Consider the following 16,722-nt stretch of genomic DNA (forward strand, 5'->3'; position numbering starts at 1 on the left):
CACTTTGAATTAAATGCATAAAAGAGCAAAAGAAAACCTGATTACTAACTGGAATGATTTGTCAACTACTAGAACATACATAAATGGTATGGCATTTGTTTATCACTGCATTATAACTAGTAGCTATCTTAAGTATAAGTCTTGACATCCATTTGACATTCAAAATACATTTATTTGCCCTTTAAGCAATATGACACAATAATAAAGACATGCAGCTATCTTTCATTTGATGTCGCAGAGCAGGGCAACCCCACGCAAGATCCAGTGGTCTGGTGACTGAATGGTAGGCAACACCACCGCTGTGATGTAATTCAGGTCTGTGCGCCTTGGTTTTTTGTAGACGGGGCAGACATAGAGCTTAGGATCCACGGGGGCAGTGGAATTGACGGCAAACATGTGGATGACAGGCAAGGGGGTGAACAGCACTTTGGGTGAGGACTCAATGAGATAAGTGTTCTTCCTGTCCCAGCCAGCACCATCCAGGTACAGACCATAAACATAAACTCCCTCCTGTTGAGGAAAGGAAGTCAGTGACAGAAAAATGCATGTTTCCTAAAAGAATAAACATCAATTGCTCAGCAGAAAATACTGTCATGGTTATTGTAATGTCCAACCAAGTTTATCATAAATGTAAGTGTGAGCTGAATTTGAAATCAGATATATTGTTAGTATCTCCATGCTTTTTGACTGACTGTAGGTGAGGCTGTGATCTCCTCCTGTGCCTGCTTCAGTACTTTGTTGGTCAGGGTAACAGTGTCCAGAGCCCAGCCTTTGTTTGCCCTTGTTACTTCTTGTCTCATAGCTGTTAGGAACCCTGGAAACATACCCCAGGAAAGACATTATTAGCATAAGTCCGATATCAATTTAACCCCAGCTGACCTTGGGTCATTGGCTGAAGGTCTTCATTTAGCACAATTTACCACACCGTCAAACTCAGTATGTCTCAATCAACCGGATTGAATTTGTTCCTTTATGCTCAAAACTACAGTGACTTAAGCATTAATACAACAAGCCTTGTGTTCATTATATTTATTGGTGTGAGAAAACTCTAATAATGCCTTACTTTACAAAAACCTGTTACTCACCCTGGGGGTTGAAGAAGCCGGTCATCCAAAAGGTTTTGGGTCTTCCTTCAAACACCCAACTGCGGAACTGTTTGTTTCTCTCCAGAAGCTCTGTGAACCAAAAGCCCAGTGTGGAAGACTCCCAGGAGATTTTCTTCCACAGGTTTGGCACACGGGCATCAAAAATATTGTCCAGGGCATCACGGAGGTTCTAGGAGTCAAGTACAGATCAGAAGTGTCACAGGAATTTACACCCTCATGACAATTAAAAACAATTCAATCATCATATGGGATTTCAGAAATAAAAAATATGTTTGCACTTTATTACATAAAAAAAAACATGTTTCAGTATTGCAATATGCAAATATTCAGTGAATATTAATTGTGGAAAGAAATGTTAGAATGGAATTACAAACGTAATTCATGTGTGAGTATTCTGAGAAAAACAGTAAAGCGCTGGTGTTTCAGAATGAGCAATGGGTGAATTAGTGATCTGACCTCGCTCATTATGATAGTACCATCAATGGCCAAATTTAGGTCAGTCAGACTAGTGCGCACCACACTGATGATCCTTTGCATCCGATCCACCTCCTGACGTAGGAATATGTTCATTGGGTTCAGAGCTCCCATCTTCAACAGCCTGGCTTTGACCTTAAACCCACAAAAATTGCAGAATTTAGATTTTAGTTGTTGCAAAAAGTGGTGACTAAAATCCTATTTACCAGACAACCTAACCTCATGTGGCACATAATTAGGGGGCAGTTTCCCCAACATGTCCTGCGCCATGTTGTGAACAATAGACTCCCGAGTCACTCCTGATCCCCCTGCGCTTTCCTTGGGCTGGATATTCGTGATTGTGTCGAGAACTTCAGCAGATGTGTTCGTCTGATACCTGGTCAACATTGAACATGTAAGCATAAAAGCTATGTTAGCAATACAATTTCCCATTATAATAACACAATATAAGCACAGTATCTATCACTAAGTACACTAATCACTAATTGCTTAAGAGACTCCGTAGTAAGAGTGGCTTTGATAATAGTTTTTGGATAACGTTTCCTTACGTGATATCAGCATTAGGATGCAGCCCCAACGCCTGGGGCGAATCCACAGTGGGCAAGCTCTGAATACATTCCATGTACTCGTCTACTGTCTTGCACACTGGAATTTTGTAACCCGTGTAGAAGCAGAATGAGGGGTCAAACATCTTTTTACTGAACCACACCTGCAATGAAAAACACCCATTATCATGTATTGTAACAGATTCAATGAAATTATTGATCAAGGAGATGAATGAATGAAGGAACACAAAAATGGGATTATTACACGCGAGAAACACTTGAGTAGGCGTTTGTCATAGTCATCTGTAACCCTTCCTCCATATTGCACCTCAGCTAGCATGTATCGCACAGTTACCCAGGACACATCCTGTGGGAAAGCACAAAATGATGTTAGGTAAGAAGTTAAAAAAAAGAAAAAAAAAGTTAGACCGCTGTTGCAGAATTCTAACCTTCCTGGGGCCGCAATCATCCAAGTGTCTCTCAACGAATTCAACACTTGCAGTGAAATCAGCAGAGTTGAACTCATATGGTATGTTCCAACCCAATGGCCCAAATTTGCGTCGTTCCTCAAAAGAAAGCAATACAACACATGATTAGAAATAAAATCAAGTGAATGAGCTTCAAATCGTACAAAAGAAAAACATACATAAATAACATACATCCCTGTCTTGGAAAAAAAAAAAAAATCAAGAACACAAGTACATTCTATAATATTGTTCAAATAATTTATTTATAATAGTTAAGCGCACATTGCCGTTTAAAAACATGAATGACTCAAACATATTAGACTATCAGATTGACTTCCCTGTTATGACAAGTGATGAGCACCAAACAAATACACCAGATAGTCACACAAAACATTTTGACAAGCGTGACATTTGACTAGAATTTACTATTTTCATTCATCATATAGTCACTCTGAAAGTCTAATTTCCATATATTCATTTTATCTCCATTTTTTGGGAATGTGTGCAATATTGAATAGCATTTTTCATGACATCCTACATTTATATAACACGAAAAACTAAAATTCATCAAATGAAGTCTATGACAGGATTATTTTGATATTTTGCTTTGCTTCTAGTCTGAACTGTACTACTTTTTTTTTTTTCATTGACTCCTATAAATAAAGTTCCTCTACCTAATCCATGACCTTGGAATGGACAGTACCTGCACAGCAGTGTGGAGAAAGGCCACACTGTACAGCATGGGCTTCCACATGGGCAGGTTGCTGACTTCCAACTGGTTCTGTGAAATTCCTGCAAATGTTCGTTTCAAGCCAGCACGCACTCCCTGGGGTGGATCGTTGGTAAACTTGATGGAGGACTAGAGGAAAAGGGGTGGCATTGATTTAAGCTTGTGTACTGTATATACATTCACCTCAGTATTAGTGGAGGCTAGGTCAGGAAGTAAAGTTATAAATGAACTAATAATTTTATAATGCTTTACATAATAGCTTTTGAAAGGGTCACCTGTAGAAGTGTGATGGAGAACTGATCGTGTGGTTCTGTGGTGATCCACACCCTGAAAGTATCATGCATGGTCTCTGCAGTTGTGATAGTGTCTAGCAACTCATCCATAAACTCCAGGCCCAGGTGACAATTTTGCAGAAGGACCCAGCCTCCCTATACATATCCAGATACAGAGACAACAGATCAGGTGAAATGGTAGGCCATCACTTTAATGTACTCATTCATACAACGTACCGTACTACTGTACTTCCTTATCTTATATATACATACATGCGTCATTGATGTCTGAACAAGCTTCCTTGCATGCACCTCCTGTCCTTGCCCCATGGATATAGCTCTACATTCTATAAGACACAGCACAATGTAGTGAGATCATGAAATGCAGCGGATGTACAATTAATTAAGGTTAAGATGAGAAGCTTATACAAGTTGTAAGTTTAATAGGGCAGTAAAGCTCACCAAGTTCAAGTTTCTTAGAAAGTGCTTCAATTTGGTCAGTAGGATCTGAGCCCATAGAAAGGAAGCAAATTAGTGGGGTGCGAGGGTCACTCTCCTCCCATGTGCTTTGAAGGTTCAAGATGATCGGCTCAGCAAACCTCATGCCCAAGGATTCTCCTACATACTTCCTGGCCTGAGACAAGGTACGGTCTGGGCACCAAGACCTGTGAAAGAAATAGTGTGCAATAATATTGTATTAAACATCATATTGTGTATTTGACCACATAAGCAACATGACTGGTAGCAGGATCCAACCTTATTAACAAAAGTTTAAGGAACACATCAAGGGAGTTGTATCCATCAGGGATGACACCTTCCTCTGGGGCATCAAGATTGAGCCATGCTTTCCAGAGTTTTCCATTTTGAGATACCTACAAAATATATCAATAGTAAGCAAGTAAAACATTTTTATACAGCGCTTTTCACAGACAGGGTCACAAAGTGCTTTACAATGTGCATAGACAATTCAATATAATATATATAATATAATAAATAGCAACTTTAAGGACCTGTTTTTCCTGCCATTATACGTATCAAAGTAAAAAATAATGTAGAGAGCATCTGACTGGAAGGGACTGAGTGTACGCTGCAGCACTGTTAAAAAAAAGACTTTTGTCAACACAGCCATAAAAAAACTAGCTTTAACCGATCACTGTAAGCACTGGTAAAATGGGGTAAATCTCACTGAATGGGAAACAAATTGGTTGACTAGATAGTATACTATAGTCCTACAAGTAGAATGCAGTACATAGTATAGCCGATGACAGCGGTTCACACTACCAGTCATTGTGGCCGGGTCGGAACTGGTTGTAACTAATGTTCGATGATGAATACTCAAACGATTTTCATCACACTAACTGAGTGCCAAATAGCTAGGTAAATGTCTACGAGAATACTTACTTACTTAAGAGCTTAAGTACTATGTCTGTGTTATAAATGTTTATTTCCTGTACATGTGAATCCATAACATCATGGCATCCCATCTACTGTAACTTTACCATACACACCGCTGTCATTGGCATCAGTTTATTGGCCCCCAGCAGTGAAAAAAGAATAATCAATAACACAACAAAAAGAGTTAGTAACATACTCATTGTGTTATGAACACACTTGATGGAACTCACCAGCCCTTACTGTTTGATAAGGGCAGGTGTGCTAGAGAGCAGAGGAAACTGGAAAATTGGCATATAGGTGCCATGGCCAGATATATGATCCATGAAACCTTTTCTCACCTGGGTTATGATGTTAGTGAACTGTGGCAATTTGCCGAGTTCCACTACATTTAGCCATATCATATCCAGGATCCAACTAAATGGCTTTGTGGGGCAGGTCTTCAGGTCAAGAGCTGCGCCACCTATTTGCATATTTAGAGAACTCATCATATTAGAAGATACCATAATAAAAAAAAAAAGGTGGATCACATTTTTCCCCTACAGTGATGATTATCTTACCTTTGATAAGTATCTGAAATTTGTCATGCTCTATTTTGTTATTCTGTAAGTCAATCTTAAGAGCCATCAAGAGTGTGAAGATGAACTTGTGGTTTTCATATAGGCCTCTCACTGTGTACCTGAACACCTCATAGGACAGACAGTCAATGATGTTTGCAATTCGCTTCTGAGTTTTAGAAGACTTCTCAGACCTGCAGATCGTAACAATAGTAAACAGGAGAAACAGCGATTATTTTCTACATCAGCACACCTTGGAGAGCATTATAACACCTATAGCCTGTCCTCTTACAGGCTTCAGACTCAAAACAAGCACCAAGATTGTTCAGACATATTTTAAACCAGTTTTGGTAAAACCATACCTTTCTAGTGACAGGTCAAAGACTTTGAGGAACTGACCCAGGGAGGTCTGGTACATGACATTAACCATGCTCATCTCTGTGATAAGGAAGTAAAGGCTGCTGCCTCGCGAGGCAACAGGACGATATTCCGCTTGAGCTATATTGATCTTCACCTCTGCGTCTGCTGCAACACTGAGCTTTGCACTAACTTCAGCGGCAGTTTGCTTAGTTGTACTCAGAATGCCGATCATAGAGTCATCATCAACCAAGGAACCTTTAATCACACAACCAGAAACACTTTTGTGTGAAATATATAAATACATTACCCGTATGGCTTCAAAGAAACTGGCATTAACCAACACCAGTACTCTAACCTTTTGTGCTGCTGAGTTTGTACAGCAAGTTGTCTTCCAACTCCTGCATCTTTCTCTTATTGGCAGTTACATCCTCAATTAGCTTCAATCTTTCTGCCTCTAGTTCCTGTTAAAATAATGGTTATAAGTGGAACTTAAATTCATGAGTATCCCAAGACACGATCAATATACATGCTTTGTACTGTAATAACGACATTATATATGAGAAAACATTGATTCAGCTAGCCTAGCACAATTGACCCGGTTAGAGACTACCACATGATGCTCCTAAAACACTTTGCTGCTGGCCTGAAGTTGTTACTGCAATTTTCACCATTTCATGTAATATTATTTACCGCCAATTAAAAACTATTTTTATATAACATGGAAAAAATAGACACTGACATTTTTCTCTCTGAGGATGACACGACCAAGGAGCTGGTTCTCCAGGCCCTTCATGTTTACAGTGAAATCAATGATGGATGTCTTGGCACTGACTTCTGGGGTGTATGCTGGATTTGGCAGTTTGGTGGTTATATAGAGCTGGAAGCCATCCATCACATTTACCTCTTTGTCTCCCACTTTAACCTACACAAGACAAACCCAAGAATTTAGAAGAGGAAACATTTCAGTTGTATTGTTGATTTCAAGTGGGAATGGTGGCTACATTACCTTGAAACTGGTCCCAGATTTAATAAAGTTTTTCTCAAGGACATTGTCAAGGGCAGGATCTAGCTCCTCACATACATTTTCAATAAGCAGTGGGCGTCCCAAAGAAAGACAGTCTTCCAAATGAGAGCGAAAGAACTTGTGGTTGAGTGATGTCACCTGAAATAGAGATCACTGATAAGTTCCATACCATATATTACCAAAACAACTCATTTGGATTGTACTTTAGTTGTACTGTACTTGGAGTGCATTAGCCTTTTCTTTTTGCTTAATCCAAGCCTTGCCCTGAGTCTGGGGATCGATGAGGAGGGGATATCTTGTTGCTTTTGTGACAATGATGCCATTCTGCACAGACAAGTCATCTCCTGGGAGTCCTTGAAGGTTCCACTCGCTTATCTTAAACAAAAACAGAAGCATGTGTTTTATTACATTAATAACGTATAGTGATGTAAAATAAAATGAGGTTTATGTTGTTCTTACAGTGGGAGGGTCCACTAGGGCAGAAATTAGGTTGAGGTTTTCTGTGAAAGGGATTTTATGTCTTCTGAGCTCTTTCTCCCAGATGTCCTTCAACAACATTTCACGGAAACTCTGGTTGAAGGGCCCACAGTAAGACAAGAAGCCAGTGAGCTGCAGCACGTCCCCCACAAGTCTGCCAAGGAGAAGCACATTACCTTATTCAAATGCTTGTATAATCAGAAATTATAAATCTCCACTTAAAAAGCCAGACCCAATTATAATAAAGAAACATGTCCCCGTTTTCTTTTTAATCCTACCTGTTGATCTGTGATTTAAATTCTTTGCTTTGCTCTATCCAGCGAATTTTCTCTCCACTAAGTCCGTCAATAAGTGTAGATGCAGCCTGCATTTTATCCCTACACATTTTAGCATCAGCCAACAAGTCCTAAAAAAACAATCCACAATTTCAATCTCTGTCTTAAAGTAAATGCAATATTAAAAATGTTTTATAAGGTTGAAACACACCTGTTTCTCTTTCATAGCAGCATCACATTTGGCCTTGACTTTGTCAAACTCTGCTTGCTTCTCAGCCAGCTGAGCCTCAGCCCCGCTTAGCTCATTATTAGCCACTCTCAGCCGGTTTGCCTGAATGGCCAGGTTAGCCTGCAGACAAAGGACATTGCAATTCACAAAACACCAATCAAAGCAGTACTTTATCATATTATAATAATACACATCTACAATGCAGTCCCAGTTACTGTATATATACCTAAAATGTATGTGACACCCTAAAAGGCTTAGAGCAGAACATTGTGAACTCAATATTAACTCAATAGTCAACTATAAAATGTCTAAATGATTAGCTGCCATGATGAAGATCAACTTTACCTTGAGTGGGAGCACTTCTTTGTTGATGCCAAAGAATGTGGACATAGCCCTGGTCCATCCTAGCAAACCAGCTACATTACCACACACTTTCTTGGCATTTTCCATTGTGTAATCATCCATTTCGAAGTAAGGCTGCAGCAGTTCTACTGTTTCCCCATTAATTTTGTCCTTTTGGAACTGCTGGAGGTTTGTCAAAAAACCAGTAGCACTAATGAGCTAAAAAGTAGAGAAGGAAAATGTGACAAAAGGGAGCCATAAGTAACTTAACAATGTTGATTTTATGTTATTATTATTATTAACAATACAAAACACATTTGGGAACTTACATACAGACAACAATTATGTCTCTCTATGTGAAATTACAGAAAGTGCATACAATGTGCAGGTTATGAGTAATTAGAGCAGAATCCCAACAACTAAAATTTAACAGAAATAATTTTAGTTACCTTCAGTGCTTCTGACCATGATGGCTTAAGACAATGTCGTTCTGGATCAATAGAGACTGTGTCCAACTTCCTTTGAAATAACAGCAGGCAGGCGTCCATAATCCTCATGATCAGATGTGGAGGCTTGGCTAATTTCCTCACAGTTGCAATGTCAGCAGGCTTGATGGTCTGTAAGATTTTTCATTATATCATGTAATGCACTATATATAGTGTATATACACAAATATGAAAACAAATTACACAAATCTCACATTTAGTGCAGCTTTAGCCTCTTCTAAAGCTGGCTTGGCAGCCTCCAGTTTTTCCATTGCAAAAGCCTTCTCTTTCTCAATTCCATCCACAATTTTCTGGGCTCTATCCTTCACAACCTGGACCTCATTCTTTACAATGGTAGCAGCTTCAGCACTGACTGTCACCTCTGCCACCACCTATGTGAACGCAACAAGAAATGTCTCGCGTAATAAATGGTATCACATAAACACCAATAAGCTATTTACCTTTCATACAGTTTTCAAAACCTGGGGGTTAAAAATTCATTATACAATGAAAACTCACTTTGACCAAATAATGAATGTTCTGTTGTGTAAGTCTTTTCCCCCTCATAATCAATGTGTGTCACACTTGCTCCAACCTTTTATGCTTGTTTTCATGCAATTTATTAATTTATGATTTTAGAAAATTCATCATCATATACACAGGCTGGAGCCTGTATTATCATTTACCTTGTCAGCTTTGACAGATGCTATAGCCAGCTCTTTTTCCTTGACCTCAAGAACTTTGGATAGTTGAGCCACAGACTTACTTGCCTCCACCAGTTTGTTCAACCCTGGAAATGAGTAACATCTTTTAAAATCCCTGCCCTGAGTAGACCTTGCAAAGTTGTCCATACATATCATCTTTATAGCATATCATAACCTTGCTGCTGAAACTTTCTTACCAACATTCATGCGCTCTGCTAGTGTGTTGATATAGTTGTACTTTTCAGTGTATAGTGTTTTGTAACCATTCACAAAAGAGAGGTATGATTTAGGGGTGACATGAGTTCTTCTTCGAAACCTGAAAGATGAACAGCATAAAACTTCATGTAAAATATGTATCTGGACTAAAAACATGAGAGTATCTGAATATCAATACTATCAATGTAACAGTGTAAACCTAGATGCGTGTTATACCTTTCAAAGTAGCTGTCACAGGCAACAGATACTTTGTCATGATATGTACCCATGGTGGTCACCACAGAAGCCTTGACATCAGCAGAGCAAACTATTAGAAACTCTGACAAGAAACAGTTAGATACAGCCACCAAAGCATCACTGGGCCAAGGGGTGAACCAGTCCATGGTGCAGCCAGAAATTAACCCTGGAAACTTCAGGGATCTGGAGCCAAACTTCTGCCCCACCTGTCAAAAGTGTAGATAATGTAATTCAAATAAGAATATTCACTTATGCAGGGGTAGATTAGTAAGTGCATGTTTAATGCAATAGCTTAGAATTGGCATGCATTATACCGAACAAATACAGAGAAATATAAAGTAAACAAAGTATGTAAATACCTTTGGGTTATTGCTTATGGGTAACGAAAATACTACGTTTTAACCTACCGGTGAAAAGCAAAGAACTACATGCAGATTCTTTCTGGACCGGGATATGAAGTAGTCATAAAGATTGTCAAAGGTTGGTGGTACACGAGGAAACTCCTTTTTCATTACAGAGAGCAGGTTCTGGGTTATCTCTTGAATCTCATCTTTAGCAAAAAGGTTGGAGACCTGCACACACATAATTTACAGACGTAATCAGGATCAATGAAAGCGTTTCTTTGAGTTTGATTTTGTATGACCTCTTTTTTTCTGTGATATAGGAATGATTATTGTTTTAATGAGAATAAACGTTCTCAACTATATTGTCTAAATGTAGACTTAGCTGGTATGGGGCTTCAAAGACATCAAACGTTTTACTGTTGAAGTGAAGTCCTCACCTCTCCAGAAGAAAGAACATTGTTGAGGTACTCAAGAAAGGCTTCATCTTTTACTTCATTGTCCGTAAAGATGAAGGTGATGCCTTTTCCCTGAGCCCCAGCTGTTTTATATAACAGTTTCAGGTCATCCATGAAATTACTTATGTTGTATGTTCTGATGAAAAAACAAAGATAGCAGTGTAAGAAGAAAAACCTACAATAAATGTATCCTGTATATTGTCCTGCAAGTGCACAATTTTGGATAGATACCAACAGGACATGGGTTAATGGTATACTGACTGTACATTCTATTGCTTTCTAACTGTACCTAACAGTTTGGTCTAGTCCATGATATCACATACAGTGCAAGTACAGTGTGTGTAATAGGGTTGCTACTATTGCACAATATAGGCCTTAAATGATGAATGAATTTGTTCATTGCTACTAAGTAGTAGGAAACATGATCAATTTCCAACCTTTAACATTTCATCAAATTATTAAAAACAAAAACGTGACAAAGTGAACAAGTGTTCGCAAACTAACACTTAATATATAAATTTACTTGAAAAGATTTAAGTCGATGGGAATTAGGTGATATTGTAATAGCAATGTTTTGTAGTGCATTTTAAACAGTGAGAGTTGTCCAATTCCTTGTTTTTATGTAATTTAGTTAATAATGATTTGAGAAAAGTTACAAAACAACAAAATACAGAACTATATAAGAGACTATAGAGTTTTCACCTTATTCACCACCTTATCTTGTTACTGCGTGGCTGTCTTCTTCCAAATTGCCATACAAATACTGACAGAAGTTTTATTTTTTTTCCTGTTTTTACCTTGTCAATGTGATCTGGAAGATGCTGTATCCAGCTATGTATGAGGCTAGGCGAGTCAGGCTCTGTTTCCCTGATCCTCCCACTCCAACAAGCAGGGCATTACCATTGTCAGTTCGAATGATTCGGGAGATCTATACAAAGGCAAATGTCAAAAAAATCAGAATTATCTATAGCTTACCCAACAGAATATGCATCAGCTACATTGGCTTTTAGTCTGACCTTGACTAGATGAGTCATGGCATCCGTGAAGAATACGAGATCTAGGCTGGAGCCCCTTACGATCTCATTGTGCTGGGTCTGATACATCATCAGCTTTTCTGATAAGAACTCAAAATTTGGCACCTGGAAGAATGTTAGTTTGCTTAGGTTTTGGTGACCGTTTTCTAAATCGATATTACAGATATTCAACAATGGTCTAAATACCAAGTTTATACCAGTTCATAGATTTTGGGGGCATCAAAACAGGCATTTTCATCTTCTTCTCCAGTGGGCTCGGGAGCATCTCGCAGGAAGTCCACAAAGTAGGGCTCAGGATGAAGTTCTGCGACAAGGCTGGGGTCAACATGCTCTTGAATCACGCGGGACACAGCCTTCTCAAACCACTCTCGGTCCTCAGAGCAAATAAACCTAAAGCAAAACAAAGTTTCAGTTTGCATCTTTGCCATTTTGTTGTACTTAAAAAGATAATTTAATGTCTGTAAGCACTGTACCTGTCAGCAATGACCCGCATACATTCACTCTTGAAAAGAGCCAAGAGAGTGGAGATATCATTACATTCTTCGGCCTTAATGTTTAACATTCCTTGCCAGATCCTGGACAAGTCTCTCAAATTGAAGATGTAGTGGAACTTGGCTGGTGTTGGAAGCATTTTTGCCTTCAATGAAAAATCATGAAATCATGTAATGTTTTCATTAATAAATCTTATTCCTGTAATCAATTAATGTCAATTAAATGATTACCTTTGTCCACTGCCATACAATCCTTCCAGCAGACACAAGACACTTTACCATGTCTGAAATCTCAAGCTTGAATTTCCTGCATGTATGGAAATATCCACAGCCAATGACACCTACAGAGAAAAAGCATGAAAAAAAGTTTAACTGTCTGATACACCCTATAGTAAGCAGAAATATTAATGATTTTAGAGACAGCTACCAAAGATCTTATCAATGGAGGTGTTGGACGGCAGAGTACAGTTGAAGACTGTAAACTGTCTTTTCAGTCTTTGTGGGATGTCGTTTCTGCCACCACCAGGATGAATCATGGCAGCCAGAACTTGTACGTCCACAATAGTGGTGAAGTCTCCTGGTTTGTCTAGGTTGTACATGCCGTTCATTTCCATCATCTGGCGTACTATCTCATTGGTGATCTGGTTGGACAGTCACATACAGTAGTTATTTAGACTCAACACAAATAGTCAATATATAAGAAAAAACCCTGCTATATAAATACCTGATCTCCCCATTCATTGACAATAGGCATGTTGATATCATCAATGAAGACTGTCATCCTGCGTCCCCCTGGGGGTCCATAAGTGCTGCCAATCCTTTTCTCAATGTAGCTCTCCACTGTTCGCTGTAATGAAAAAAAAGGTTTTGCAATAAAACCAATTCACAAGTGTACAAAGCCATGCATAGAGAACATACTAATAAATATACTACCTGAAACATGATGGGTTCTGTTGCAGATGAGAAGTTTAGGGACTTGGACAGGTCTGTTTCAGGATCATATTTTTTTGTGTAGCTTTTTATCATCACAGTCTTTGCTGTCCCTTGTTCACCAATGAGCAGTACGGCCTATACAAATACAATATTCATCTTTCACAGATAAACTGTAATGCAAAAAAGTAATTACGTTTTCTAAGTAAACATACTTCTGTTATTTTTAAAGAGACAAGATCACCTTGCGTTGTTTGGCAATAGTCTCGAGCAGGAAAGAGGTTCTTGTGTTATCAACATTTGGAACAAGAATGGAGGCGTAGTCTGGCACATGATCAGTAGGATAGACATACTCCCCCACATGGTTATTCCAATGACACCATTCACCTGAAACAGAAGGTGCAATACATATAGTCGTAGGCCCAGGATAAAACAAACAGTCCTTCAAACACTCACTTAAAAGTCAGATAAAGATGGCAAAGAGGTGGTATTTAATGTATGAAATGACTGTACCGTTTGGGTTGACCATGTACTCAAACATTGTCTCTCCTGGCTGTGTTTGAGGTACATCAATGCCACTGTCATGAGCTCTGATGTAATGCTCCAGTTTTTCTCTATCCCCTAACTCCAAAAGGGCTCCCAGGCTCCACATCAGGCAGAAGACAAAGAGGCGTTCAAGGTGTTTGCTTCCAACCAAGCCCCCTGTCTCCTTGGTTGGGATAAGGCCCTCCAGCAGATTCACAGACTGAGGGTGGATCATATTCAGATAATTCAGTGTTTCACAAAAGAAGTTTAGAGCCATCTTCTAATTCCGTATGTCTTCAGCATTTTTTTTGTGCATACATACCTGCATTATATAGTTGCATTCCAAAAGCTCCATTTTGGGTTTAAGGGTTTGCTTCATATTTAAGTAAGTGTCTTCAAATATCTTGTCGTATAAATTCATAATGCTTTCTGCCTCTTTTGCTTTGCGTTTGTTAGCCCATCCCTACAACATAAAGCCCATGTTCCACATAAGCACTTTATTGTAAAAGAAGCATTGTTTATTTTCTGCAAACATTCTCTCCTTTAATGATTTAACAAAACAACTGTACCTGGAGTATGGGTTGCCAGCTAAGAGCCGAGGAGCTTATGAAGACCATACCCACCCTGGACACAGTAGCAGGGGAAGCATTATCCATGTTGTGCACCTCAAACACCAGCTTGCAAGATGGAGACATAGTGATGCGGTCACCATTAGCCAGGGTCAGTGTTTTGTTATCATCCAGCACAGAGTTGAGGTTCTCAATCCATATGGCGTCCACAGGTCCATCCAGCACAATCCATATGAACTCCCCTGAAGTGTATACATTTCAAAGCCATCACAATCCAATCCTCAAATTCTCAAACAGCTCTTCCACATCAAAGACAGACCATATTTACAGGTGGTATTACCAACATTTTAGGGTGTAGCCATGCATCACTTTATGTCTGCTGTTTAAGCAAAAGTTAACAGAAGCTGCTTTCATCAGACAAAGCAACTAATCCATATGAACCTTGCTTCATGTTCTTATACTCGATGGTTCAAATAATATTTAGTTATTGATATGTGTATTTAATGTGTTTTGGATGGTTTAAGATTTGTGAAATAAATTAAGAAATATTATTTTGAATGTGTACATACCTTTCTTGGCTTTAAGTGTCCTTCTCCACAGAGTGGAAAAGATCCCATCAGTCCAATCACTGGTGGCTGCATCAAGACGACCAAACATCTGTGGTGCAGTGATCGCTTTGGGGTTCATGCGCAACTCCCTGGTTGGGGCTCCACATTCACTCAAAGCTCGCATGAGCAGGTTGATGACTATGGTCTTCCCAGCTCCACTTGGGCCCAAAGTCATCAGGCCATGGCGTACTCGTGAAGACTCATAAAGCTGATAGTAACAGTAACATATCATTGACGTATAATCCAAACAATAATTTTATAACGCACAAAACACAATAGAGGCTTAACGTACGGTCAAATAGTACCTGAACCAGCTTGAGGTTCCATGGTGGGTGGTTGACAATACCAGCAAGCTCAACTTGATGGGCAACAGCTGCTTGAAGTTCAACATATGTGCTCCCATCCAGTTGGATACCAGGGAATAGGTCATTGATCAGGCTAAGGAAGAGGGGCTCATCCTCATCCACCTGAAACATACAGAAAGATTCACATACACAGTATCTGCTGAAACTCCAAAATATATTATACTATCCCTGGTGGCCAACACTGAGTTCCTGTCATACCAGTTTAGAAAGATTCATGTCACGCAGCACTCTCATGACAATGCTGGACTCTGTGTCATCAGGCCGTGCTCTTTTATTGGCCCCCAGTGTTCTTAACACAGACAGGATGTTCCTCAGGCCAAAGTCATAGTGGACCTGACGAATAGCAGAGGCTGTGTGTCAGTAGGTCAATAATGATACAAAAATATTAATTGAGCACTAGCCACAAGATTCTCACCTGTTTTGTAAGTTGTTCTTCACACAGTTTATAAAGGACAAAGAACTTCTGGGCTAAGACGACATTGTCATTGAACCCACAACTGGCTAGTTTGACTCTCATGATGATCTGCCAAAAACAACAACAATGGAGAAGTGACCACGTGTCAAAACTAGAGCATAAAGTAAAATATTACTTTGCAGCAAAGGTAGCCTTGACCAACCTGCCGGTCTGGTACCATCATTGACACTGTTCTGAATTGCACTTTTAGGTTTTCAGGAAGTTCCTGACGACCTGCATACCCAGGGTTCTAGACATGGAATGGTGACTCATTATTTAGCGTATATTTAGTTTTTCCTTTTAAGATTCCTGTGTATTTGTTTATCCTACCATAGTGATAAACAGGCCAAACTCTGGATTCAGAGTAACACAGTCTCCATCAGTAAAGATGAAACTGCTTTTATGTTTCTTGCGTGCCATCAGAACAATGTAGATCTGCTGAGCAGCAACAGAAAGCACTGGCAGGTCGATTCTGTTGAACTCATCAAAGCAGCCCCATGACCCTGACTGTGCAAGGCCTGAAAAAGAATACATAATGAGATAACTGAAATTATACACCACACTGCTGGATGAATTGTTTCATTGATTGGGATACCTTTGTATATCCTGCCAAGTCCTCTAAAGTCCATTTGGTCCGAGCAGTTGAACACCACCACATACTTGCCGAGGCAGCGACCCATGTCTTTAGTGGTTTCAGTCTTCCCAGTGCCGGCTGGCCCTGCAGGAGCTCCTCCCATGCTCATGCCCAGAGCCTGGGACAGTGTGATATAACACCTGTTGATAATAGCAGTTTTGCAATTCAACTTAGAAATTAAACATTATATGAAAATTGAATTCAATAATTAAGATACAAAATCAAATTCCTCTTCTCTTGCCTGTCAGTTAGAGGGGTGATGACCAGACGGTCGGTACAGCCTAGGAACTCATTCTGATAAATGAAGTCCACATTAGTAATAGACACAAGGACCTTATCCAGGTCCTCCTTGAAGTAAAATCTGCTCTGCTTCAGCCATTCAAAGTCACTGACAGATTTTATACGCTTTTTTACCTAAGGA

At 39.4% G+C, this 16,722-nt stretch overlaps 1 protein-coding gene across 1 annotated transcript in view; it reads right to left on the reverse strand.

Moving 5' to 3' along the window:
• Positions 1-222: 222 nt before the first annotated feature.
• The window catches only part of LOC144526277 (dynein axonemal heavy chain 8-like), a 39,266-nt gene continuing 22,766 nt past the window's right edge, over positions 223-16,722 (reverse strand). The window contains exons 42-92 of the mRNA XM_078263640.1: positions 16,543-16,715; positions 16,263-16,441; positions 15,998-16,185; positions 15,831-15,917; positions 15,629-15,736; positions 15,412-15,546; positions 15,154-15,315; positions 14,810-15,056; positions 14,241-14,482; positions 13,994-14,134; positions 13,660-13,891; positions 13,391-13,533; positions 13,150-13,284; positions 12,941-13,063; positions 12,644-12,857; positions 12,448-12,557; positions 12,199-12,362; positions 11,923-12,115; positions 11,708-11,830; positions 11,489-11,619; positions 10,674-10,827; positions 10,300-10,464; positions 9,872-10,098; positions 9,637-9,755; positions 9,422-9,525; positions 8,951-9,127; positions 8,700-8,867; positions 8,254-8,469; positions 7,891-8,028; positions 7,683-7,810; positions 7,387-7,558; positions 7,147-7,302; positions 6,910-7,065; positions 6,643-6,825; positions 6,259-6,364; positions 5,906-6,158; positions 5,547-5,737; positions 5,328-5,449; positions 4,351-4,466; positions 4,057-4,259; positions 3,868-3,941; positions 3,598-3,750; positions 3,296-3,451; positions 2,575-2,691; positions 2,391-2,492; positions 2,129-2,289; positions 1,800-1,956; positions 1,563-1,715; positions 1,086-1,275; positions 693-814; positions 223-510 (exon numbers count right to left, since the gene is read on the reverse strand). Of these exons, the coding sequence (XP_078119766.1) occupies positions 223-510; positions 693-814; positions 1,086-1,275; positions 1,563-1,715; positions 1,800-1,956; positions 2,129-2,289; positions 2,391-2,492; positions 2,575-2,691; positions 3,296-3,451; positions 3,598-3,750; positions 3,868-3,941; positions 4,057-4,259; positions 4,351-4,466; positions 5,328-5,449; positions 5,547-5,737; positions 5,906-6,158; positions 6,259-6,364; positions 6,643-6,825; positions 6,910-7,065; positions 7,147-7,302; positions 7,387-7,558; positions 7,683-7,810; positions 7,891-8,028; positions 8,254-8,469; positions 8,700-8,867; positions 8,951-9,127; positions 9,422-9,525; positions 9,637-9,755; positions 9,872-10,098; positions 10,300-10,464; positions 10,674-10,827; positions 11,489-11,619; positions 11,708-11,830; positions 11,923-12,115; positions 12,199-12,362; positions 12,448-12,557; positions 12,644-12,857; positions 12,941-13,063; positions 13,150-13,284; positions 13,391-13,533; positions 13,660-13,891; positions 13,994-14,134; positions 14,241-14,482; positions 14,810-15,056; positions 15,154-15,315; positions 15,412-15,546; positions 15,629-15,736; positions 15,831-15,917; positions 15,998-16,185; positions 16,263-16,441; positions 16,543-16,715 (8,157 nt within the window). The remainder of the gene's footprint in view (positions 511-692; positions 815-1,085; positions 1,276-1,562; positions 1,716-1,799; positions 1,957-2,128; positions 2,290-2,390; positions 2,493-2,574; positions 2,692-3,295; positions 3,452-3,597; positions 3,751-3,867; positions 3,942-4,056; positions 4,260-4,350; positions 4,467-5,327; positions 5,450-5,546; positions 5,738-5,905; positions 6,159-6,258; positions 6,365-6,642; positions 6,826-6,909; positions 7,066-7,146; positions 7,303-7,386; positions 7,559-7,682; positions 7,811-7,890; positions 8,029-8,253; positions 8,470-8,699; positions 8,868-8,950; positions 9,128-9,421; positions 9,526-9,636; positions 9,756-9,871; positions 10,099-10,299; positions 10,465-10,673; positions 10,828-11,488; positions 11,620-11,707; positions 11,831-11,922; positions 12,116-12,198; positions 12,363-12,447; positions 12,558-12,643; positions 12,858-12,940; positions 13,064-13,149; positions 13,285-13,390; positions 13,534-13,659; positions 13,892-13,993; positions 14,135-14,240; positions 14,483-14,809; positions 15,057-15,153; positions 15,316-15,411; positions 15,547-15,628; positions 15,737-15,830; positions 15,918-15,997; positions 16,186-16,262; positions 16,442-16,542; positions 16,716-16,722) is intronic.

The sequence above is a fragment of the Sander vitreus genome, chromosome 12 (assembly GCF_031162955.1).
Source record: "Sander vitreus isolate 19-12246 chromosome 12, sanVit1, whole genome shotgun sequence".
In the NCBI taxonomy this organism is placed as follows: domain Eukaryota; kingdom Metazoa; phylum Chordata; class Actinopteri; order Perciformes; family Percidae; genus Sander; species Sander vitreus.